The sequence below is a fragment of the Athene cunicularia genome (assembly GCF_003259725.1).
Source record: "Athene cunicularia isolate RWA chromosome 6 unlocalized genomic scaffold, athCun1 chr6_part2, whole genome shotgun sequence".
Taxonomy (NCBI): domain Eukaryota; kingdom Metazoa; phylum Chordata; class Aves; order Strigiformes; family Strigidae; genus Athene; species Athene cunicularia.
The window spans coordinates 3,909,458-3,935,804 of record NW_020799106.1 but is presented as its reverse complement, the minus strand read 5'-3'; the positions used below and the strand labels follow the sequence as shown (position 1 = coordinate 3,935,804).

At 39.7% G+C, this 26,347-nt stretch overlaps 1 protein-coding gene across 2 annotated transcripts in view; it reads left to right on the top strand.

Moving 5' to 3' along the window:
* The window catches only part of RHOBTB1 (Rho related BTB domain containing 1), a 46,112-nt gene that overhangs the window by 12,336 nt on the left and 7,429 nt on the right, over positions 1–26,347 (top strand). Inside the window, exons 1-6 of one of the 2 annotated variants that reach the window (XM_026852006.1) lie at positions 219–246; positions 11,000–11,201; positions 11,562–11,665; positions 22,628–22,813; positions 24,592–25,559; positions 25,982–26,100. In XM_026852006.1, the coding sequence (XP_026707807.1) occupies positions 11,010–11,201; positions 11,562–11,665; positions 22,628–22,813; positions 24,592–25,559; positions 25,982–26,100 (1,569 nt within the window). In that variant the 5' untranslated portion in view covers positions 219–246; positions 11,000–11,009. Of the gene's footprint in view, positions 1–218; positions 247–10,999; positions 11,202–11,561; positions 11,666–22,627; positions 22,814–24,591; positions 25,560–25,981; positions 26,101–26,347 lie in introns of those variants that run through there. The other variant, XM_026852005.1, reaches the window with a different exon arrangement.

Sequence of the window (26,347 nt, the reverse complement as noted above, 5' to 3'; positions counted from 1 at the left end):
ATCGCGTTCCGACCCGCCGGCGCAGCCTCCGCGGCCGCGTGTTGCGGGGCCGGTAGCCAGCGGCTCCCCCCAGGGCGCGGGTGGCGGCGCCCGGCGCGTCCCGTCTCCCCGCAGGTGCGCTGCTGCCGCGCCGGGAGAGGGAGGAGGAGGAGGAGGAGGAGGAGGGTCCCTCCCCTCCGAGCGCAGAGCGGGCTGAGCCCGTGATGAAGCCGATCTCTCTGGCTTCCTCTTCAGCGAGGCCACAAGGTGCAAGGCAAAGGTAGAGGGGGACGATGTGTACGGGAAGCTGAAACCTCCTGGCGCTCGCTACTTCTGAGCGTCATATACGAAAAAAAAAAGTGGAGCATTTCTCTTTTTTCCCCTCTTATTTTTTTTTCCGCCCCTTCTTTCCCCCGGCTGTGTCTGTGGAGTCTGTTGTGGGTTGCTGTGACAACAGCAGGAGGCTGCTGGGGGTCTTGCAGCACACAGATTAGCAGGTGTCGGCGTCGGGACATCTTTGGGGGCCATAGAAAGGGGCTGTAGAGACAAAGAGTAGTAGACTTTAAGTCAACCTTTAGTGGGTATTGTAGCATCCAACATCTAGAGGAAAGAGAAACGAGTCAGTGGACAGACTGAGGCGGACTAGGCAGCTCCAAGTTGCCGTCTATTGGTCAAGGCACTATTCAGATTTCTGAAGGCAGCAATATACTTGTTTAAAAAATGATAATAATACAAAAAAGCCCTTGAGGCTCTGCATATGGTCACAGCGAGAGCAAGGAAGTGATGCCAGAATATTCTCAATGACTTTGTTCATCCTCGGTTTGTGTACTATTTCAGGACACGCAGCTGACTCAAAGCCAAATGTTCAGCTGGAGCTGCAATAGAAGCTGAGGTGGAAATTAGTTTGTTCAGTGTGTTCGAGGGGAGTTCTTAAGCTGCCGGTCCTTCTAGGCAAAAGTAAAGCATGGGGGGGAAAAACCCACCATTGTTAGGACTACATTAAAGAGTTGCCATCTGACTGCTCAGTGTAAGTAGCAATTGAGTGGCCTGTATCTCTCTGCAGGCTGTATTTCAGGATTGGGAGTCACAGTACATGGAAACAGAACAGCTTAATTTCTTTTCAGTGTTTTTCTGAGGTCCTCTGCCATTAGGTTATGCTTTTCTTTTATATGCAGGTTGGATTTGTATGCTGGATTCTATGTCTCAGATATACAATGTGTCTATTAACAGGGAAAAAAAAAACCCACAACCTGACCTGGTGAGTTCAATTCTTGTACTAGGGTTCTTTATGTAAGTGACATAATACTTAAGCAGCATAAGATCTGGGGCAGGCTCAGATGCATAGAAGTATTTTTATCCAAGAAGAAATAAACATCAATTTTAGCTCTGGGGAGCTTTCAAAACTCCTGCCCTTTTAAAACTCCAAGCTTCACAAATACTGTAGAGCATTAGGCTGAGAGGAAGAGCTGATCACTTGACCAGTAAATCCCAATGTTTGATTCATTGCTAATACATTTTATTTGCTGGAAAAACTGCTTAAGTCCTGCATCCAGATGTTGCCCTGTACTGAAGGAGATGAAAGGACAGAGAAGCCTTGAAGTAGGAGATGCAAAGGAGCAACAGGTGTTTGACACATTCTTCCCTTGCTCCCATCTATCCGGCCAGAAGAGTACCAAATGTAGAACGAATTATGTGCTTGCGAGGGAGGGAGGGAGAGGGGAGAGAGAAGGCTGAGCAGTCCTTGCTGCATACAGCAGGCTGCAGAGCACCTCATACCAAGACTAGTCAGAACGGTGTGAACGTACCCTTGGGCCATTGGTTGGGTTTCCATTGAAAAGCTCAAAACCTTGAGTGAATGGTGGCCCAGGGTGTGAGCTGGAACTGGTGCAGCCTGCAGTACGTGTGGTGGTAGTTGAGCCCTTTGTTACTAGAGGGAGGTTTGTGAAATAAAGTATGGATTCCCTATGGTTCCCATCCAACACCATTCTAGTTTTCTGTTTTCCTCTCCTTTCTGCCTGACATGAAAGACGCAAGATGGCAATTTCTATTTTCCTTTTTAATTATTTTTTTTCTTCACAAATGAGTATCTGTTTGGCACTAGACATTACAGGTAAACTCTACATCTCCTCTCCTCCTGCACAATTCAATTAATGTTGCTGTATTTGCATTTGAGATATAAATGCAGAACTTGACACAAGATCTGAAAGTAGCCTTTTTCTGAAGTCTGCCATCCTGAAGTATTTACTATTCTAGTCAGCGTTTAGGCCTTCGGGGGTTTTTACCTGCTGTCCTTATGAGGTCTCACTCTCCTTGTGTAGTTTCCTTGTAGCAACCACATGTGGGAGTGAATAAAATCATATATAATGTCTTTCTAACATCACTGATTAACAAAGAGGAGAATGCATAAGAAATGTCACATAAAGTTCAAAAACCAAGAGCCTAATTCTGTCTTTTGGAAGGAAAGCAAGCACAGAAAGTGAATTCAACACCTCTGTGTGCTAGAAGGTCACCAGTGTCCCTGGAATATTTTCCTTTGTTTGTAGCTCTAGCAAAACTTCATAAATATTTTCCACACAGAAATGCCTGAAAGTTGGGACAATGCCTTGTTTGGTAGTTATCGCTGGGTTTTTTTTCCTTCTGTACTGTTGGGAACGCTCCTCAGAATAATGTCCTTACAACTATACATACAATGTCAACACCTGTCTCTATAAATGGGTAAAATCAGGAACAACCTCTGCTACAGTATCAGTAGTTTAATGCTGTACAAGCTTCTCATTCTCTTAATTACATAAGAGTAAAATCAGGAATTTCACAGAGTTTATTACCATGAAATCCAGTAGTGTTGACTCAGGCTTTTCCAGTGATCCTTCTCCCTTTAATATCGAGTTTTATATCTTACTCCAGATACTCTTGAGCATTCAGTCACTAAGGATTCAGCTGCAGCTTTGCCTCAGTTATGTTGATCCAAATAACAAGCCAGGAGCCAGAGCATCTGATGCTCTGTCTACGTTTGTGGGTTGTGTGATGCAGTAGCAGGGGACCTGGGGATGAAAAAGTTGGTGCTGAGGACCCAGTGTCCACACTGCACACATTTCAGGGGCAAAGGGTGTTAATTAAGATTACCATTAATCCGGTCCTATGGTCTGAACACTCGCTCATCGGGGCTGGGTGGCACATCTTTCACTTCAGATTCAGTTTGTGAACTCTGTGGCTGCACCTGATGTGAACCAAAACATGGTAAGTGCTGGTGACTGGGGTATTTGCTTCAAAAATGTGATCTTGATCTGAACTAAAATGCTAGCAGAGGTGCACCCTTAATCTACTCCCGCAGTGTACTCTTCTGTTGCAGAAGGAAGACTAATCTAAGGACTCAGTGCACCATGGCATTTTATGGGGGTGCTGCTTTATAAAGTACCAGCTTTTTGGTGATGGTTATCGCCATCAATGGGTATTGTCCTAATGTCAGCCACAGTTAATTTCAGTTTGTGATTCTATAACAGATTATGACCCACAGCGATGCTGGATCTTGGTCACTGCCTAGTCCATGTCTGCTGTGGTTGTCTCTGGTAAATGGAAAGAGCAGTTAGTTATAACCAGGTGTATCCGAAATCCTAACAAAATGCATCTGCAAAGCCGAAGTGCGAGCCTTAACTCAGTCATGTACCAGCTGTGGATTATTTCCCTCTTTCCAGAGGTGGGTCCAGTGTGATCACCCTTCCTCACATCTCTCTGCACAGCAAGAAAGAAAAAACAAAAGGAGGCACAAGGGACTGCCCTGTGTTGGGGCCTGTTCTTGAGGTAGACTCTGAAGAATTGGTGAAGGGCGGGAGTGGCAGTGTTGAAGGTCTCCACCCTTATAGAACAGTCATCCCAGATTCTCACACACAAGGTTCTGACACAGTTAAATGTCCTTCACCTGCTCTACGGATTAATTTCTAGAGAGACGATCTCATGACAAAGAATATCGGAAGGTATGTCACAGGTCAGAATAATGTGTAAGCTGCTCAGTGTAATCAGCTCATTGATTTCAGGTCTTCCAGAACTGGTCAGAAAATTGCCAGAGTTCGAGTCAAATGCTGAGCTTTGCATTTGGAGCTCTATTTGGTCTGTTAGACTGTGAGTGCGTACGGCACAAGGACAGATCTTTGCGGACTGCACATTTTCAGGAGGCTCAAGAGAATCTGTTATTGCACCTAAAATTGGATGGTTTTGTGCTTAGCTATTGAGCTTCAAGGCGGTATGTTTTATACAGTAAAGTGGGAAGAATTTGTGTTTTGCTGGTATCTCTGATTTTTGGTCGTCTAAGGGAGTGATCATTCTCACTGATCGAAAGGCGGCGTGTCATCACAGAGGTAGGTCGGGCTTGATGAAGGGTCCTAATAACTTGTCTTTAGAAACAAACAAATCTGGAGTCAAGCGTGCTGAGAAAGAGCAGGCTGACAGGCTTCTGATACTACAAGCCATGAATTATTATTCCCTGTCTCTACAGTTTCTACAAAGGCTGTGGCAATGATTTGACTGAGAAGTATTCTAGGTAAACATAGAGACATCTGTTCTGTCTTCAGCTTTATACCTTCCTCAGAGGCTGCTCCCTTCACTTCTGTGTGTGGCCACAATCAATTTTTTTCTCCCTTTTAAGCAGGAGGGATAAGGCAGGGATTACGTCAGCTGAATGGAAGCTTCTGAGAACTTCTTTTTTCCAGCAGGTAATACAAAGTGAGGGATAGCATCCAGGATTACATCTGATGCTGTTGGCCAAAAGCTGTCATGAAAGCAGCTGGTTCAGGCAGGCTAAGTGCTGTCTTGATGACAACCTCAGTACTTACCTTCTCCAGCTGTTACAAAATGTTAGCAGTGTTCAGTGGGATTTATTTCTTTGCTGATACTGGCCCTAAGCGGAAATGCCCCAGTTATCCCAGAACAGCTGAAAAAGGGTAGAACCAGGTTCTGTCTTTGTGGAAGATAAAGGTGTTCCTGCAGACCTGAGCTCTCCTTTTGTGGGCAGCAGCAGCCAGGGTTATTTCATTTATCACCTCATGCAGTGAAGCAACACTTCAGTCAGCCACCCTTCTCTTTATACCCATGGTAGATCCAAGAGTCTCACATCTGAGATCAAGTTAACTTTAGAATACAAGGGCTTTTCTCCATTCCCAATCATTGGCTGTATCTGTTGTCATCTTCTGTTGATGGGCCAGGTACAAGAAGTAGTTGATAAATTCCAGAGTTCATCTTGAATTTCTTCCTCCCATGTCAGTGTTTTCCTTTTCAGTCTTTCCATGTAAACTGCCAGAACTTTAAATAATAGCAATAGGGCAATGCCTCTTTGTCCTGGATGAGAATCCAGCCTGATACGCATCGTGCCCATCTTTGTACCCTGCAACCTAGTGATCTGGTCCCACCTTGAGTCTTACTACCCTTTGTCACCAGCTGGTTCTTTGCCACAGACAAGGAATAGTTTTTAAAGCAATCTCCCCATCGGCCCTCCTGCAATTTAATAAAATACTGATATTAATTTATACCTTGTGAAAAATGTTTTGTGATGGTCTTTCAGTGGCTGGTGTAGTTTATCTGTTACTTGATACCGTGTTGTGATTTATTTCACAAATATACTTGATGGGGCCCTAAAATCATTGATTAAATTAAGCCAAACCACAAAACAGCCTGTTGGCCCTTAACTTTCCCCAGATCAGAGCTGTCTGTGAATTCTTGTGCACAAATGACAGTAAGTCCCCCTGCTTTTTCCCCTGACATATAAGTGTTAATCCATTAAGATTCTGAAACAACACATGGCAGGTTGTATATTGAGAATGAACATTTCACACACTTGTTCTGGCTCATGAGCTCTTTGGTCCTTGCCAGTGCGCTGGTGCCTTGGGATTCTGTAAGGTAGTGATTTCAGTGCCTGAAGAACTTGGCATTTTGCGTCTCCTTTTCCAGTTTCCATGGTTGCAAGCAGTATTTTTCAGCTTGGGGATGGAGGTAAGAGCATTGCATAGTCCTGTAATTTTTTTTTTTTATACTCCTTTTGATATGTTATTGCATAATGGCTCTCTGAAGGAGTCACTACAAAACTCCAGTAGACTGAGATGCGGAGTACCTACGAATGCTCTTTCATGTAGTTTCAAAAGGGTATGCTTTTCAGGGATAAATGTGTATGGTCTTACTACCTTACTGGTGGCCTGAGCTTTTCAGATAATTCCCACTCACACCATACATATTAAGTGGTGGTAGATTTTGGTGTCTCTTTCCATTCGATTCCTTCAATAAAGTTGTGATGTTCTGGTTGTGGCTGGCAACCTGTATGTTTGAAGAACATCCTGATTTGGTCAGATTATTTGAGACGGGTTGGAATTACTCATTTTTTTTTCCGTGGAATAAATTAAAGAAAAACTTTACTGAGGAGGCAAGGTTCTTCCATGCTGTCACTCTGAAACTTCAGCTGAAGCTTTTCCCTTAACACAAGACCTAAGTAACATGCTTGTTTTAGTGCTAAGAGGTGTTATCTCAGTCTTATGAGACATGTTTAAGTACTGAGCTAAGAAGTAAATTCCTGCAGGATCACTCCATAATCACTGATTAATGTAGACATTCTTAGTAATTTTTTTTTTTTGGTGGTGGTGTTTTGCTGAAGAGAACAGGGTTGATAATTAGCTACTGCTCTTTGAAAAAAATCTTGGTTATTTTTTGTATATGCTAAGTGATGATTTAAAGTACCTGGACATTTCAAAATGGGCAATGAGCTGCATAGTCATCCCTGATCCTGCACAGGGAACTCACTGTTGGGTGTGGATCTTCATCCACTTTCTCTCCAGAAGATAATAATAATAATAATAACAATTAGAAAAAAAAAATAAAAATAATAACAATTCATTCAGCAGTGAGGAAAAACTAAACAAAAAATCAAGCACTCTACAGCAATTTGAGGTGAAAGCAACAGAGAAAGAAATCAGTGACCGTAACCATCTGCAAGCCGTGGTTCAGAACTTATACTTCTTTGGAAATAAATCAGCTTTATTTGGCTGCTAATCAAGTGAATTAATTAAATGGCTTTATCTTAGATCTTGAGTCGTCTTACATCTCTGGATTTTTGGCTGCCTTTGTCTCCTCTTCATCTGCAAACAATCACAGGTGACAATGCGAAAATGTAAAAATTCTCTTATTCTTGCAGGTATCTTTTTTCATTTCCCTCCAGCTGCTCATTTCTCTTTAGAACTGGATTAAGCAGCTGAATATTTCGCTGCTTGCTTTTGGGAAGTGCCATATTTGATCAGATCTTTCCCCTGGTAGGGTTCTCACTGCTCCTCATGTGATGGCCTTTCGCTCTTTCTCTGGCTTTTTTGCACTGTCCTCTCGGTGACTGGTCACACTTCCAGTAACTTTCCTCATACTTCACCCTATTTTGTTTTGTTGATAAACTAAACTATTGCAGGTTGTGGGTTGGTTTTAGCAAGTTTTTCATTGGTCTTGGAATTTTATGCTGGTTTTTGTTTGTTTTGTTTTGTTTTGTTTTTAATTATCCTTTATATACACTGGTTTGCTCTTGTCTAACCAGTTTTGTTTCAGTTCCAGTTGGTCCTCCCAGATGTTACTGGACTTTCAGAGCTCAAATCTGGATTTTTTTTATTTAAGTTTTGTAAATACATGTTTTGCACTTTTAATCAGTGTGATTATATAATAGGTTTAACACAAGCTTAACCTAGAGGCTACCTTAAAAAAAAAAAACTGTGGCTGAATTTTTAAGATCTTTTATATATTCCTGGCTTTAATCGTTCCAGTAGCCAGAAGGCTTCTGGCTACATTTATAACCATTTAATCCACACATTTTGCTAATTGTTTGTGCTGTAATTTGTTGTTAGCATCTGTTTTTATTTGAGGTGTCTAAATATCTGTCCAGGTTTCTGTCTGGTCTATCAGTCTCTTCAGGAGTTATTTCTGTTTTAATCCCTTTCTGAAAACTAGTGAGTACTTATTTAAATGATCTGCGTTTTTAATATATAGATACTCTGTATATGCTGCCGTGGATTTAAGAACTTTCCTTAACATAGCCACAAGGCTCTAAGTTTGTTTTTATTCCCAGTTTATTTTAATCTCTGTCCTGTGCAGTATTGAGTCACACTAAAAATATCTTCATTAGACTGCCATTGATCTACAACAGGGCATTTGGGCATGCTGTGTCTGAGTTCTGCGATAACTTTGCTTTAATTAAGTTAGCAAGTATATTGGAAGTTTTAATAATTTTTAAATTTTATTTTCATGTGTTCCTTTTCTAGGATTCTCAAATAATTGCATTGATTTCTCTTGTTCCTTTAATTAAGATTTGTCTATTTAAATAAACTCGCATTTGCTATACTCGCATTTGCTATCCTCTTGGAAATTTTTTTTTTTAAAGATTCCAGACTCTGTATTAATACATATTTTGTGACTGACTAAAGTGCATTTTTGCAGAACTACCATTTAAGAACTTCTGAATAATTTTAAAATCAGGTTGTTATATAAAACCTCAGCTAATCTGTGTAACAGCATTTTAATGGAATATTGGGTTGGAAGAAAAATTGGTTTGGCATCCCTCGGCTTGGTAGTTTAAAATCTACCAGACACACTGGCTAGCCACGCTCCTTCATTTTGTTTTCCAGCCTTGTAAACATTTCCACATTCCATCTGTGATGTCTAGTCCATGCATGAATAAAATATCAAGTAATATAATACCACATATTATGTCAGGGGGTTGCTGTTTATTCTCAGACTTGAAATGAAACTTTTTTTAGGTCACATACTGAAACCTCTTGGGTTTTTGCTACCCATGCAGGGCCCTGTCTTTGAAGCTGTGGAGTACAAATGTGTCTCGTTCTCTGTAATGTGGAAAACAACATTGGTTTTGTACTTTTATTTATATTGTGACTGTATTCTTGGAAAGGGTGCAGAGGAGGAAAGAGGAGTTAGCTCTTATATCTCTTCTTGTATTTGGACTCCTGGAGATGGTACAGAGCCCGTGGGAGCTTGCGTGGAGATGGTACAAGCCTTGTGGGAGCTTGCATCCAACAGCCAGCTGTGGTTGGATTGCAGACAGAGAACTGGAAGTCTCTGTAGTCCTTTACCTCAAGACTATTAACCTTTCAGGATGCAGGTTGAAGGGATAACAGCAATGTCTCAATAGCTTTGTTTCCCAATCAGCTGAAACCTCTGTGCCGACACCGGAGGTTGGCATCACGAGGCCATTAGGGTTTACATGCAGTAGATACCGTGCTACACGTATGTTTGAAGCCATGTGACTTGCTCTGCAGCTGGCAGATCTGGCAAAGCTCTAGTCGTGCAACAATGTTCTCGTGCCAGGATGAAGAGTTTGTGGGCCCATGTTTCAGTCTAGGGTAGGACAACTCTCCAAAATGTATTCTTGCATGCTAGTCTGTGCCGTAGCCTTTCCAGAAGCATTCAACGGCCGTGAAAACCTATCAGCGTGACACAGTAGTGGCATGAACTCACCCTTGCTCCTTGTTGCCTCTGTGGCTTGTAACTCCTGTCCACACGTAAATAAAGATTATAACTGCCCCTCAGCCATTATAGCTCTTAGCATGCAGTCCATGCCCAAATTTTTAAAAAATGGGTAACATTTAGTTCTAACACTGACTTTTGTTTCTTGGTTTACATCACTTTAAATAATGAAAGAATGCAGTTAAAATTAATGTTTGGCTGGTAATTACTAAACATGCTTTTTCTTAAGTCAGAAAGTACTGCCTCTGACAGTGAAAAATGGACACCAAAACAGCTTGTAACTATTATTTTAAGCAGGCTGACAGTTAATGTATTTTGTATATTTATGTGTGAATGAGGTGTGAATATTAAAAAAGCTATTAAAACAAATAATTTGATTTCTTTATCTGTAGTGCTTTCTTCTCAGGAAAAACGACACCATCACTCCAGATGATTACCTGTGTTTTGTCAGTTAAATTGCTGTTGGTTTCCTTGCTGAAATAATTATTAGGCAAGTCTTCCTGAACATGTTTGTGCCTTGCATTTTCCCTTTTCTGTTTCCTTGATTACAATTCCCTGGCAGAGACCAGATTGCTCAGCAGACTACTAGACATTCGAAAACCACGATCAGATATATCAAACAATGATCCCACGTTCCTTTATATGAAACTCCTACATTCCTTTATATGAAGATGACAGACTGTAGTAAACGTGCAGTTTTTAGTTTTCCAAATGTCCATTTTTTTCCAGCTTACATTCATGTCCGGGCATTTGTTCAATATGTTGCTATAGAATATTTCAGAAAATATTTTCAACTGTAACTTTCCATGAGGATGGTATCTTCAAAAATCTCCTTCTTTTCAGTTTCCATTGTTGTGTGAAAAATAATTTGTAGGTATAGATGAGTATATTTGCAAGTTTCTGCTGGGCTGTTTGGTTTCATTTTAGTCCATGATCTGTACAAACTGCTCCTTGGAAAATTAAGAGTGTGTGGTACATGCAGAATATAATGGGAGTTGTGGTTTGTAAAGAACAGAGTTTCTGGAGTCATCTTACAAGTCAGTTTTATTGTGTGCGTGTAACTAAAACCATGTGTGTGACTTGCTGTTAGCAATAGTGTTTGGACAGCCCTAAATCAAATCCTGAATGAGCAAGATTACAGAAGGCAGGTTGATACTGGTATCCTTCAGGTTAAACCCACTGATGTCTAGTCGTCTTTACTTCTTGACATAAAAAGTATTAGCAAGAGGTAAGTTTGTGCTAGCTGTCCTTGTTTCACCAAGATCTGTCTTCTGCAAACAGGCTTGTGTTTACAGAAACCAAAGTGAAAATAGCATGTGAACAGCATCAACCGACTGTGGTCAAAATAGTTGTGCATTTGCATAACTGTGTGGTATTTAAAGGAACGGCTGGCTTGCTTTGGTACAGTTTACTAACAAGCTTTTCCTTTAGAGTTTGTCCTCTTTAGGCATCTCTCAAGTAGAAGGCTCTGATTCGAAACAGCATTGCTTTTGCAGTGTGGTAGAAAACAAGTTTAACTGTCTTGTTACAGTTTTTGATAAATGGACATTGACATGGACTACGAAAGACCCAACGTTGAAACTATCAAGTGTGTGGTGGTTGGAGATAACGCAGTGGGAAAGACTCGTCTAATTTGTGCGAGAGCATGCAATACAACCTTGACTCAGTATCAGCTGCTGGCAACTCACGTACCAACTGTCTGGGCCATTGATCAGTACCGTGTCTGCCAAGAGGTAAGGACTGCAGGTGTACAAAATACAGAGCACATGCTGTGAGGTTGTACTATTATTTATTGGCAAACCTTTTCTCTGTCAGGATGCAGCAACGAGCTCACAAGTATTTTATGCACGGTCTCTACTGCAGCCGTGGTCTGATATGCATCTCCCCAGTCTCTCATTCCAAAGTAATTTTTTTTTAATCAAACCTATTTTTAGAAGGATGCATATTCTGCCTGGTTTATAAAATCCAGCATTTGCTGAAAGCTGTGTATAGTAGACTCTTGGTCTGGTATGCTTTGGGCCTTCTTACGGAGCAAATTACAAATGTGCTCATTTGATGGAGGGAAAGAGAATGTTATGTGTGTTCTGTTCTAGGTCCTTGAACGCTCGAGAGATGTTGTGGATGAAGTGAGTGTTTCTCTCAGGCTGTGGGATACGTTTGGGGACCACCACAAAGATAGGCGCTTTGCTTATGGAAGGTAAATTGAGCCAAGCAAAATTTTAAGTAATACTTGTAGATACGTTTTAAGGCAGAAAAAAATTGCAAATCTTAATTTTGAAAAGCAAGGATTTAACCATCGAGGATATTCATATTCCTGCCTACTGCAAAGAGGATTATCTGCTGCAAGGATTAAAAAGATATATTTAAAAAGCAGCGTAGTTTTACTACACTACATTTCCTTGAACAGCCTGCTAAGCTCTGTCAACAACTGTTGTCCTAATTCAACTTTTAAAGAACAGACCCCAAAATAAGATTGCAGTTTTACAAAATTGAACATCAGCATTTCTTGCCTATATCAGCATTGTATGATATCATTTTCTAACAAGCAATAACAAGGAGACATGTTGGAAAACATCGCTCTTACTCAATGAAATACTGAATTTCAGACAGAATGAATTTCATGAAAGGTGAGGCTCTTCTCTGTTTTCTTAATTAAAACTGAGGAAAGGAAGGGAAAGGTTTTTCTTCTATAAATATCAATATAATATAACGTCAACATAGTTTCAACAAGGACTGATGCCAGTGATAGTCTTTCTGTTTTGTTTAATGGTAATTAGATCTGGCCTTGTGGCAGTACAGACAGCAGAACATCTGAGTAACTGTAACAGGCATTTGAATACACATATAATGAGAAGAGATTACCTGTATTGGCAAATACTGAGCTGAAGACGGATTTTGGACACATACATTTTCATAACTGACATTTAAGTGAGGTCTCAGTCCTTGCATGTTTTTTCTTCTTGAACTTTTTTTCATATCCTTTTCATACCTGCTTCAGTCACTGAAGATGATCAGACTTCCAGAGACAGATTTTTATGGGTTTTTTTCAGCTGGGAATGCCCTTTGTAGAGCATCCGTCCCAGCTTTGGATTCCATTTTTGCCAAAATCTACTGTCTTACTGTTTTACTTCTCTCTGTGCTATCTGATGAAACAAGTGACTTTGAAGGATGACAGTCTTCTATCCTCTACCCATTAGAACCACTGTAGAGGGTTCTGTTGGTTGAATCCACCAGTTAAATTTTCACACTGTAAAACTCCAGCACTGCGTTAGTTGTGTTTTCACAGAGCCGTGAATTCCCTTGAACTTTGTGTCAGGAGCTAAAGTAGCAACACATCTGGGCAACACAAGCTCTACCCTTTGTAAATCAGCTTTGTGAGTGAGGGAAATTACTGACCTCAAGGTAATACTGACCTTAATATTTAGCACTACTTGAGCATGTGACTAGATATTGTTTTACCTTTTGGCAGCCTATGGAGTCTGCTTTGATAAATATGGATGTAACTTAATGTTTCCACTAACTGTTCCTCTTTAGATGTGGCCTCCTGATATTCTGCAACAGATACTGTGTTGCTGAGAAGATTACTAGAGATTAGGAGAACAAAATCAGGCATGTTCTGAACTCTGATCCCACATTTACTGACAGGACGGGAGAGGGAGGAAACAACATACTTAGGTTCTAATCCTGCAAAAGCCAAGGAGGACGTGAATAACTTGAGATCTTGAGAGATTAAACGTATAAACACAGTGATTCATTTGTGATGTTAGCAGAACTGAACCTGTGTAGAATCAGGTTTGCTGTACCCTGATTAACTTGAAAAGGCAGTTCTGGAAACCTGCTGTTCTCTTAGTCGTTTTTCTGCAAGTCTGTTAAAGCAGAAGGTAACTGGAAACTTTAAAGAAACTATTTTATAAACAGAATTTCAGTTGTAAAATTTCCTAATTGTAAGCACTGATTAGGTACTTCATTGTTTTGACAGGTATTCATGTTTCATTTAAAACCATTTAGTATTTTAACTATTTTAGCATTTTAAAAATTTCCAATATTGAATGTTCACATTTATAGGAATTGATTTTAAATCACCTCTGTACTTTGAACTACTTCGAACTACTCCATTGTTCTACTACACTGAACTACTCATGGCTGAGTCAAATCTAGCAGTACAATGAAAAGTGTGTTTTATGCCAAACTGGTCAAGGCAACACCTACAAGTGCCCCATGTTTCTGATTGTCTGAAGGATCATATAATAACATAACCCTTTGGTTCCCTTCAAAATTTTTTTTATGCATATGCCCTTTGTGCGGGGGAAGGCTTATTTCAGCCAGACGTTTGGCCCAGACCTCTAATTGTCCTAAACGTAGTGTAACGAGAACCAGCAGGTCATTAATTCACCTGCTGCTCGTTGGAAAAGATTGTTCCTTATAGTTTTACAAAATGTTACATAAATAGATTATGCTGTAGATGACAGGGTGAACAGTTAATAGGACTCGCGACAAAGATAAATCCTTCTTAATTCTTTATTCTTCACAGATAGAAACATGAAAGGAAAATGACAAAAGGAATGTGTTCACCACTATTTTTGTGTGACAGAAAGAGAGAAACATATCTGAATGCCACTGAGGATGGAATAGCTAATGTTTCTACTGCCATCCTTTAAAATGGGAGTATGGAGAGCGAGATCCAGCTTGCATTCTACTGCGTGGTGTTTAGTTTAATAATCACAGTCCTCCAGGAGCCTTGGGAAACAGTTCCTGACAGCTTAAAAGAGGGAGGGGGGATGTGGCTGGAAGGACTTGTGGAAATATTTGCTGCAGTTTTATAGCATGACACTTTTTTTTTTTTTTTTTTTTTTTTTTTTCTTAAACAAGAGTGTGTGCTTTAGTATCCTGTTCAGTTTAGGCACTACGTGATGCCAAACAGTCATTTGTTAATACTGTCCCACAGGGTTTCATCTGATGCAAAATCACTCCAAAATGTTGTAAAATGACTACATCTTTGTTATGATTAGCGCATTGATTTTCAGCTCCTAGTCACCTCTTTGTTTAATAACAATCTAGCCTCAGTGCTATTGTATTCTCTAAGCCTGCAAATAAGGTGGGAACTTCATATAAAGCTCAAGTTGTTATTATGTACCAGTTTCCCTGGAAGGCACAAAATTGCATGTGTAAAGACACGAAAACATCTTAATTTACATTTCAGCTTGTCAGGATTCACTATGCTCTATCCTCCTGTCCAATCTGGTTTTGAACGAGAGTGTCAACATATTATGTTCAAACTGATTATAAAAGTAAAATGGGAAGAAGTCTGGCTTGCACTTGCACTTTTTTCCCCCCCCCCCCCCCCCCCAGGTAAACATATTTCACTACAATTTGATTAATATTCTACATATCTCGTTTTTTTTCTACATGAAGCTCTAGTATGTGTAAACATGAGCACAAATCTGCAAAGAGTTAATTCAGTCCCAATCAAATATTTATTCTCAATACCGTGGATGTGATTTGTCAGCTAATTCAGCCAGGATGATTTATTTACTTGCAACTTAAATATGAGCTGTAGACCAAACAAAATCTGTTCATACAGCATGGACAGAAAACAGCTTTTTCCTCGTGACTTACAAATGTGAATGAGCCTTGCTGTGAGACTGCTGACAGAGCCTTTTAAAATATGTTTAGAGTATTTCCTCTGTTGTGAATGGATTTCATAAGCCTTGTGGGTATTGTATGTACACAGAGGAACACATGCATTCGTCTTTTTCTGTGATTACAATTCCCTTAACCAGTTACTTCAGTGTAATTGAATCCATAGAAATATATCTTCTGAAAAGGGTCCAGAAGAATAGGGGTTTATCACTGATACTTGAAAACTTCCACGAATCTCTTCAGGGTTGTTTTGTTTTCTGTTTCTTTTTCTTAAAGAACAGTGATGATGATATTTCTACAAAATCAATCCTTACCTCCCTCCCTGGCCTTGAAACAATTTTTTTCTTCTAAACCTGTTGATTCAAATGATACGTTAAGTAAATCTCTTCTTTCTTCTTTTAAACTCAATGTTGTTCTGATTGATCAATGTTTCGGGGGGTTTTTTTAGAGGATGGGGCTGGGAGTAAAGACGCATTCATTTCTTCTCTCGTTTAATCTTCTGCAGTATCTTTGGTGAAAGTGAGTTGGTCCTCTGTGGAGAGATAGCATGTAGTTCTCCTCTGTAAGCTGCCTCCTTACAGTAACAGAAAATGAGCTCAGAACCCCACCTTGCCCTGTTCCTGATTTCTTCATTGTTTTGTGAATTTATTTCTCATCGTTCTATTTTCTGACCGCTGTCTGGAGACAGCAGTTAGCTGATCTGTCTTACAAAAGCACTTTTAGCTATATTCTTATCAGTCCCTTTGTATGATACTCTTGAGTTTTGGTGTTTGCCCTGGGTTGATCAGATGTGGTCCAGCTAGCCCTGTACCTTCTCTTGCACTATGTTTCTTTCATCCTTCTCCATTGATTTGGTGCTCAGGCTTTGTGTCTTTCTTTTATAAGCCCCAACTATGCACGTGATACACAGAATATTTAAGTATTTCAGCTTCAGTTAACTATCTCTAGAATTCTATTTATCGTAGAAATTTTGTTCCTGAATTAGAAATGCAGTAATCGAAATTTCTGCTCCAGGGAAGGTAAAAAGTCATGTGTTGGTATGTTAATGGTGGATGGGTATACTGCAGACATACCTGATTCCAAAGAGGGTTTTAGAGTCTAATGGCAAAATTTGCCCCAGAATCATGCTAGGGTACCTTGCAGGCAGCCGGTTTCAACTGTAAAGTTCTATTTAGCACAAAGATGGAATTTTTCACATGTAGATGTGAACCAGAATTATTGGTGAATTTACTTCTTGTAACAAGCCATAAAATGAACCAAATTCCAAGACTGTGTAAGCAGTCCTTTCAATTAAAACTCAAATTGTTTTCCTCTCGTTATGCTCTTCCACATGACTTTGTCATTCTTTGTAGCACTGTTGCTGGTCAGCCAGTTGTACAGTAAAAGGAGCTCTTGCACATTTCTGCAGTAGAAAATGAGATATTTTAATCATTCTTTGTGATATCAAAACATTTTTTGTCATTCTCTGTAAATGCACCACTGTTTTCCCATGAGTACCTCAAAGGAAATAGAAGAGATTTTAAAATGCTTAACATTTAAGAATGATGTATTGTTTGTAAGGAATGTATGGGAAAACTCTTTCCACTTTTGAAGCACAGTCTTGAAATATGCAATTTTCATAAAAGTAGCTTTATCTTCTTTTTATTACTGTTGTTTCCTACTAAAAATGACGTTACAGAAATTTTAGAACTAGATCTGCATGCTACTTAACACAAAATCTGAATATATTTCAGGGCATTTTGACAGTTTCGCACATTACACGAGTACTTAAGAAGCTTCACTGCTGTCGGTAAAGTATAGAACTAATTGATTCTCCTGCTCACATCCAGGGCACTGCATGGTCTTGCCCTGCCTTACCTGGATATCTTCAGTTCTTCATATGCCAGGCACCCCCTCCATTTTAGTTTTCCTAGCCTCTCATCTGTTCTGAGTGTGTGCACATAAGTCCCGTGTCTTCAGGTCATTTTGTTATGCTCACCAGTCACTTAATGAATTTCTTCTCATTTCATGTGATGGCTGCAACTGCATTTACTAAAAATTGAGTCCCCTTAAAACATCACCGGCCTTGCTTATCTGCACAATTTTTTTTTTTTTTCAGCTCAGTGAGATGCATGCATGAAAAATGTTGTATAACTGAGTGGATCTCTCTCTTCAAAATATATCTGGATTGACATGGAGATGTAGCAGGGTTTTGTTCAGCCGTAAACAAGATTCTCAATTTAATTCTTAGATGGCCTTCTACTGCCTGAACCTACTGCGTTTGGGAACTTGGGAGCTGCTGTTTCCATTCAGGCTGCTGCCCTACACAGTCTTTCAGCTGGTTGAAGCACTGTGCAGGTGGACACTAAAGATAGCTCTTCTGAAATTCTGGTCTCAAGTGGGATAAGTTCATCTGTGATGCAGGTCTCTAAGGAATCTTGGGGAAATATGGGAAATGTGTAGGGGAAAAAAAATGAGGGCAGAAGGGGAAAAAGCAAAACAATTTTTTTATTGATAAATAAATGTCTAAGGATTAGCTGTTCTAGTAAAGTCAATAGAGTCTAATAATTTGGATGAACCTCTACCAAATTGTTTGCTCTTTAAAATTCTAATAGCCTTCCTTACTTCAACCTTGCTCTCGGAGAAAGCTGATATCTAAAAGTAGGGAAAAATAAAGACGGTAACAGGAGAAATTCACTGGTTGGGGTGTTTTTTCCCTCACCCCCAAGTCTATTATTAAAGTTTGATTTCATGAATTATGTGCAACAGACTTCTAGTCAACCAAAATCTAATTGTCTATCCTTAAACTGATTCTGTCAGATTTAACTCTTGGGTCTTGTTTATGCTCTCTAAAACAAAATCCATACCTTTGACTCATCCTCTAGAAAGATAATATAGCATGGCGATAGAGTTGGGTCTTCCTCCTTTTCCTCTTTCCCACTCCCTGCATTGATTTCCAGATCAGAGACACCTCCTCTTCACATTCTGTATTCCTCACAGCTTCATTTCTTCCGCTTTCCAAACCCAAGAGTATTATTCCATGACTGTATGGCAAATGAGGCCCCTTACACGTGTCCAGCAGTTCTTGCATGCAGCAGTTTTTCCCAGTACCTTGTAAATTATAAACTAGAAGGAACAACTTCTTCCTAGGTAATGCAGTGTGTACATTTGAGAAGGCAGCCCATTTCTTTACTGAGACATAAACCCACGTTAGCGTATCTGCAGCCAGCACTACACTTTACAGCTATAGATTCAGACTATGAAACATTAAACTTTTAAACACGCTTGCCATGGAATATATGAGATATCATTTAATATTGCTGTTTCCTTGAAATTCTGTCTAATGTAAGAGCATTAGTGAGGGTGGAAAATATGTAGCAGTTTCTTGTGGAGAGATGGATCAGCAGTATGGTGTGGAGGTACATCTGCAGCGCAGCTCATTACACCAGCTCTGGAACACTCAGAGCATGAAAGCAGATGAGTCTTTCAAAATTTCAGTCCCAAACCAAAACCGCTGTGTTACACAAATCAGCTCTGGTTAGAAAACATTAACTTCTCCGTTGCTTCTAACAGCTCCATCAGAAAGGCTTGTTACGTAGATAATAGACTGCTTTTTGCCCCTCACCTCACGAGTTTCTCATTGGAGTGATTGCAGAGTAACTTCCAGATGATTACAGTGGCTACCTGTAGCTTGACTACTGCTGAAGCTCGAGGTTGATAATTTAAAGTTGTCTTGCCTTTGTCAGTGCTGTACTGCTCGCTTTGCAGCAGTGCTTGGGACCGCTCTCCGTACATCTCAGACAGTTCCCAGCTCACACAGTAGGAGCTCACAGCGTGGCAGCACACCATGTGCTGATTCCTGCCGGAGATTTCATTGTCTAGATGGTTTCATTGTCTGAAATCTAAAAAGTTGCTTCCATCAAAAGTTCTTCTTATTCAAGTTTGGGAAAATATCGCTGAATGGATTGAGGTAATACCTACGTTAGGTAGATGGCTTGCTTCTTGAAATGGTGGAAAGATTCTTTCTTTGCCTACAGGACCCTCCTATAGGAAATCTATAGCTATGTTTAGACCAAGCTGGGCTGACTTCAGATGTGTCTGTTTTGCATTAAGAATTACTTCTGTGACGCCAAGGGGAGCATTTGAAGTACTCTTAGGCTGCTCCTATGCTTCAATGTGTGACTCCAGTGCAGGAGCCTGGTCAGCCAACAAGTGACAAACGTGAGTGGTGGTTGCGAGAATATGTTCCCCTTTTCCACCTGCCAAGTTCTGCACATGTACATTGTGTTTGGCCCTGTCTGGAGCCCCAGTGAATAGAAAGAAACCCAATTTTTTGCATTGGTGACGCAGCGTGTTTCACTGGTGGTTGGTCACACACTAGAGCAAATCACAGAAGTTCTGAGTTTTGGTGAGACTTAAGTATGTTCAGATGTTTCAAACAATAAAGAGCAGATGATTCACAATTTCTTCTGATAAACCTATGCAAAGTGAAATGTAAGAATAATTGAGTTCTGCATTTCCAACATGTACCACTCTTATCTGCAAGACAGTTTGTTGGATATCCAAGGTACTGTTTCTCTTTGAGTTAGGTGTAATAGAGATCTTTGTTTCTTGTGATGCTTCAGTATCAAACATCAGTAAATGCTCTCGGTGCAAGCATATGCTCTTGTTGTATTTAGCAAAAGTGGATGCACACAGTGCCTTAACTATTGCCCATCTCAGTTGGATGGTGCTCTAGGAGGAATGTGATGGCGAAGTTCTAAAGCACTTCTTGGCATTCAAGTCTATGGAAATGTTTCTTGAATCATTCCTGACTTTTACTGGGAAATTATAATGAAACTTCTTTTTGGAAAAATAGAAGTTTGTATTTGTGAATGTATCACTGCGGAGAGAAAGAAGAAAGCAGAAGTAAACCTGATTCATCCTTTCTTGTTCTTCAACTAACCAAACCCCACAAAAATGGCAATAAATGAGATATTTTTTTAAAATCCTATCCTTTTATGTTCCCTGAGAATATTCAAATAACATTGTTAAGTTTTTAATGTTTGGGAAATATTATTGCATTATTCTAACCTGATGGGTTTTGGCTTTTATGAAGAAATGTCCAACCAAACTTTATACTGGGAGGTTAGCAAGTTACAAATGTGCTTTTGACGTTAAAAGGAATTGTAGGTACTTTAAATAAAGTTTCCAAAGGACCATGTTCCCCAAGTGTTCACAGTCCTTCGTAGACAGTTAATCTTCTGCATATATTACTGCCTTCAACTTGTACTACTACTGCAAATCATGCTTATGACTCGAACGAAAATTTAATTTATTATGATAAGGTGAATGTATTTTGCCAGCTGTGGTGCTGGTTCAGCACGTGAACTCTGTCACTACCCGGTGATTTCCCATCCGTCCTGTTTATGGCACAGGGCCGTATATTTATTTCTATTTAATACAAAACCCTCAGGATATGCATTTTATGGGGAAGGCCAGGTTTTAACACAGGATAAATAATAAGCAAATCACTTTTTTTTTTTTTTTCTCTTTATTCTGTTTTTCACTTCATTGAGAAGGCAGCAAGATGGAAACGTCCCGTTAGTACAATGCTACGCGTGTTGTGAGTTAATGGTAAAGAAACCAGCTTGCCCCAGCTCCGGTTGCCCAGCCGTGGGGGAGCTGTTGTCATCTCCTGCCCGTGATCTGCTGGGGCTCTGTTTCCTTTTGGTTTTCTGAGAGATGTGATGCGTGTCTTGTGGTTTATAGTCAGGAGGGTTGGATACTCGTGACAGCAATTACTTGGCTTAGATATTAATTTCTGAAGGACACAAGACAGTCTGTCTCTCTAAGATGCTTTCTTATAGTTAGGACCAGCCAGCCAGCACTTGCCTCTCCAGCAGTCCTGGTGATCTTGAATTAAACAATAATTAGCCAGATTAGAATATACACAACACTTTTTTCTTTTTTTTTTCTTTTTTTTTTTTTTTTTTTCCACTTTAGCTGTACTTTGATTTCTACTTTCTGGGATCTAAGCAAATGTCTGCTGGGGCTTAGGTTTTGCTCATAAGTGACCTTGAATAGAGCAAGTTTGTGTTTAAAGAGTGTTTGCCTCAGTTCTGTAGAAGACCGGTGTATCAGCTCCTTACCACTTCGTTATTTAGTAGATAACTTTGCAGTTTGAAAAGGCCTTGTTCCTAGAGATGACAGATGTGTTGCAGTTTATATAAGATACAAACTTGGAGCAGGAGCATTTCCCTTGCATTAAATTTATGCTCGCATCAGTACCTGTATTGTGGGCAGCTATCTTTAGAAACAGTCTTGCTGGATATATCTGTGCCCTCAGTGAAATGTAGAAAGCAGCAGTACTGAGGAGGTATTTCATTATTTAAAAGGTGAATGTTAAGATTCACCGCTGCTGCTTTCTACATTGCACAAACTGCAGACGCAACAAATTTTGTGCTAAATTAAAGAAGTGAGGTAGACGTGGTATTGCTGAGCTTCTCCTGCTGACAATTCTGTAGCAATAAGTTGCATCCCCAAAAAGTCCCTTCCCCTGAATTTTTCTTAAGTTTCAATTCAACTCTTTTTTTCTTCTTTTATTTCCCATGAGAGACCCAAGATCTTGAGAACTGCTTTGTAACATCCCAGCCCTGTTTATAAATAATGAAATTGCCCCAAGTTAAGAATGCCGCAAGACAACTCTTCAAGCATTTCTGTGCCTTAGGATGCTAGCTCTGACAAGAGTTAGGTGGTGGTTTAGTAGATGAACTGTCAACCTTAATCCTCATACTTACAACTTATAAAGCAAGTTTATTTAGTGAAGTACTTCTTGTTTTCTTAAAACCTTTAAAAGCCTACAGTGTTGTCATGCTTACCCTGATTTAAGCCACTGTCCTATTCTACACTTTACTGATCTCATTTTCATATAATGTTTATTTTTGCTTATATTATAGTAGTCGTTCTGCCTCAGTTTGCCCTTCTAACAAGTTCTTTGTTAAAGATGTTAGAGGATTGCTGTGCAAAGTGCATTGCAAAGGAGACCACCTCAGTATCTAAAATGGGGCAAATAAAGGTATTTCTCCATGACAAGTTCAGAAGTGATCTGTGTCTGCCGGTGTGGCTGTTCTGAAGTTTTTTATAACTCCTTTCTCATTTGTAAGCGCCAATGATCTTTGAATTGCAATTTAGGTGTCCATTCAGCAGAATTATTTCTTGAGCAATGACAGCCTGTGAGTAACTGTAGGGTAAAAGTAGAGAGTGGCCAGCTCTACCTCTCTTCTTAGTGCTCTGTTCGTAGGTGCAGGGATCTTCTCTCCACATAGAGGGGCAGCGCTTCCTAGGTATGTGGCTTTGTGCTCCCATGCTTTCGTGGTGAAATGTGTAGCTTCCATCAAACCTCTGCACGAACAACATGTATTCTGACATCTGGGTGTCAGCCTATTTTTCGAAGTGTAGAGTGGAGTAGCTTTAAGCTGGAGTGGTGAAAAGAGGTGAAGCTGCAGCAGAATGCATGTTTGTTGGGTTTTAATTGGATATTTTCTTGTTGCCTTTCTAGGTCTGATGTAGTTGTTCTGTGCTTTTCAATTGCTAATCCTAATTCTCTGAATCATGTGAAAACGATGTGGTATCAAGAAATCAAGCACTTCTGTCCTCGTACACCTGTCATTCTGGTGGGCTGCCAACTAGATCTCCGCTATGCAGATCTTGAGGCTGTTAACAGAGCCAGACGGCCTTTGGCAAGGTAAAGTTTTACCAAAAATAAGATTTTTTTTAAATTGCGTTGGTAGTCAGGTACAGTAATTTCAGAAGAGAAATGATAGACCCTCGTTTCCTTTTTTTTTTTTTTGGTAAAATGAGAATATATGTGCTCTCTTCTTTTTATTTTTGTTGTCTGAGTTGGTTAGTTCTTCAAAACACACACAGTTATTACAGGTTTCCCACAACATTTTTGCACATTGAACATCTAAACTCATTTGGGTGCCTGAACACTACGATAATACAGAGCTAATGGTGATTACTGGAGGTTTTCTTACATGTCTTTCTCCACCTGAACATGTATGTCGTGTCCTACCCTGTCACTACTGTCAGGTACTGTTTAAAACTGACAGATTCTACTCAAGTTTTCTTAATTCTTAATTATTATTCTTTTCTAAATGCAATCCTAAATCATGACATAAAATACGGTGGTTGCAAATTACATTTTTTTAAAAAAGTTCTGAGATTAAAAGAGAGTTTGGGGTCATTCCAGAGAAACTCTGTTTTTCTCAGATTCAAAAAACAAGCACTCACATGGTTGGACAAAACAGTCCCACAATTACCTTCTGACTTCTAATTTCCTCCTTTTATGTGAATCTGAATGAGACCAAATTCATGGAAATAATCCATGATCACATAATTAAAGACTGTATTCAAATAACAAATTTCTGTAAAGGGATTGATTTAATATTTCATGGGCTCTTGGAAGACATTGTGTTTCATTGCATTCAAATTCTTGATTCGGCAATATGTTTTTCATAGGTTGGTTTGTTTATTAAACTTTTCTTCATTGTGTGGGTGGGGTGGGCTTTTTGGTTGACTTTCTGAAAGGAACTATTTTTTTCGAAACTCAAAATTCTTCTGCCCTAATTCTCCTTTCTGAATTCGCCATTAATAAAGTTTTGAGTCAGTACTCTACACGTCTAGCACAGACTTCTGCCACCTGAAGTGATTATTAGCTGGCAACTAAAGCAAGCTGCTGTCTGGAGTCTGTTACGTCTGTGCCAGCTTGTGTCTGCCCAATATGGTGTGCTCGGAGAAGGCATTGCTGGGTCATGTCTTCTGGTTTGTTGTGAAAATGGATCCTAGCCCAGACTTTTTTTCTGGTTTGTTTATCCTATGTCGTGTACTAGAGCTGCTCTGGAAATTCATGAGTTCCCACATAATGCTTCTCCAGCCAAAACAGGCCTATCTCTTGAAGTGTGTGTTCAGTTACACTTTTCTCATAAACTGCTGTGATTTTCTTTAAAAAGCATAAGCTTAAGAAATATTTCTCATTTCATATTTAGCTATATTGGTGGCATTTCTGTGTCATGAGAATTTCCATTTGAGTTTAAATGATGCATACAAAGAAAGACACTGATAGAGTATCTGAGCAGAAAGGGATGTTAGGAGAGATTATTTTTTTTTTTTAAACAATGAATGTTCTCAAGCATCCTATCAACTTCTTTACTGTAAATTTCCCTTTAACAGAGAGAAAGCTTCCTCCATTTTGTGAAAATGTTTTCTACGTATTTTTAGTAACATTGCAATGACATCCCCAAACTTAAACATTACAAGTATGTGCTATTCAAAAACTCTCTGGAGTCATGGTTGTAGGTTTCCAAATGGCTTTGTGGGCTTAATTTTATATTTTGTGTCATTTGAATGATATTTATCTCAGAATTGGTGCTGAGACATTTTGAAAATTTCCATGCTTTCCGGAGTAACTTTGTGATGATCGTTGTGTATGAGAAGGTTTTTTTTTTTGTTGTTTAACCCTAGGCCAATAAAAAGAGGAGACATTTTGCCACCAGAAAAAGGCAGAGAGGTTGCCAAGGAGCTTGGGATACCGTACTATGAAACCAGTGTATTTGACCAGTTTGGGATTAAGGATGTGTTTGACAATGCAATAAGAGCTGCCCTGATCTCCAGAAGACACCTGCAGTTCTGGAAATCTCATTTGAAGAAGGTCCAAAAACCTTTGCTTCAGGCTCCATTCCTACCTCCAAAAGCCCCTCCTCCAGTTATCAGAATTCCCGAGTGTCCCGTACCAAGCATGAACGAAGCTGGATATTTATTGGACAGCCCACTGTGTGCAGATGTTATGTTTGTTCTCCAGGAGCAGGACTACATTTTTGCTCACAAGATTTACCTAGCTACCTCCTCTTCAAAGTTTTATGACCTTTTCTTAATGGAATGTGAGGAAAGTCCAGAGTTGGATGAAACACAGTCTAATAACGAAAATCCCAATAAGGATGTTCTGACAAGTCACCTTGAGACAAATAGTGACAGTGATGAGACACTCTTGAAAGCTGCTGATGTTAAAATTCCCCCACTAGAAAGTACTGACTCTTTAAACACACTAGAACCCGAACCTGGGGAAACAAATTCTGCAGCAACATCTCTGTCATCCTGGGGTAAGGGGTTTGTTAGTGTACATAAGGAAATGCAAGTGAATCCTGTCTCGAATAGGACATGTCCTGTAACTGTGGTAAAAATGGATTCGTCTGTGCAGGCCGGACCTTTTAAAACTGTTTTGCAGTTTTTATACACAGGGCAACTGGATGAAAATGAAAAAGATCTCACAAGACTGGCTCAGATTGCTGAAATCTTGGAAGTATTTGATTTGCGAATGATGGTGGAGAATATTATGAATAAAGAAGCCTTCATGAATCAAGAGATTACTAAAGCATTTCATGTCAGAAAAGCTAATCGGATAAAAGAGTGCCTTTGCAAAGGGACGTTTTCTGGTAAGTAAATACACGCTTTAACAGGAAAAGCACTAATTCTTTTCTCATTCATGTTACTGTTGCTTCAGAGACTTCAAAAACTGACAGCTTACATTGTTCTGAGAGGAGGGATGAGCCCACGTTTATAGTGTTACTCCAGGCCAACTGTTCCAACCTGGGATTCTGCAGTTTAATTTCTCAAAATCTACACGGAAGCTTTTAAATAAGTGATCCACGTTTCCAAAGTGTTGAACATGCAGTACTTCTTTTTTAAGTGAGGCTTTTTATTTAACTGCACAAAACGCTGGAGTTCTCTTTGTGGTGAGGGTGGTGAGAAGTGAAAGAAGTCCTTGATTAACAATGTGCAAGTGAAATATTCTTGAGACACAGTTTCACTTTAAATACAGAGTTGCAGCATGCCTGTTTCTTTGTTCCCATGGCAGATGTGACATTTAAATTGGATGACGGAACCATAAATGCTCACAAGCCACTGCTGATCTGTAGCTGTGAATGGATGTCTGCTATGTTTGGAGGATCATTTATTGAAAGCTCAAACAGTGAGGTATTTGTCCATTTTTGTCCATCTTACTTATAATGTCTGATGGATTTATGGTGATGGAAGCATCATTCTGTATCTATTTGAAAGCTTGCAATAATCCCTGGAATGATTCTTTATTCTTCCCTTGCAGATCTGGGATGCTTTCCTTCTTAAGGCATTAAATTAGGATGCCTAAGAGGATAATGTATTTTCTGCAAGGCATGAGACTTCCTCCAATGCTGGAGCTTGTGTTTAAACCTGAAATCCTTTA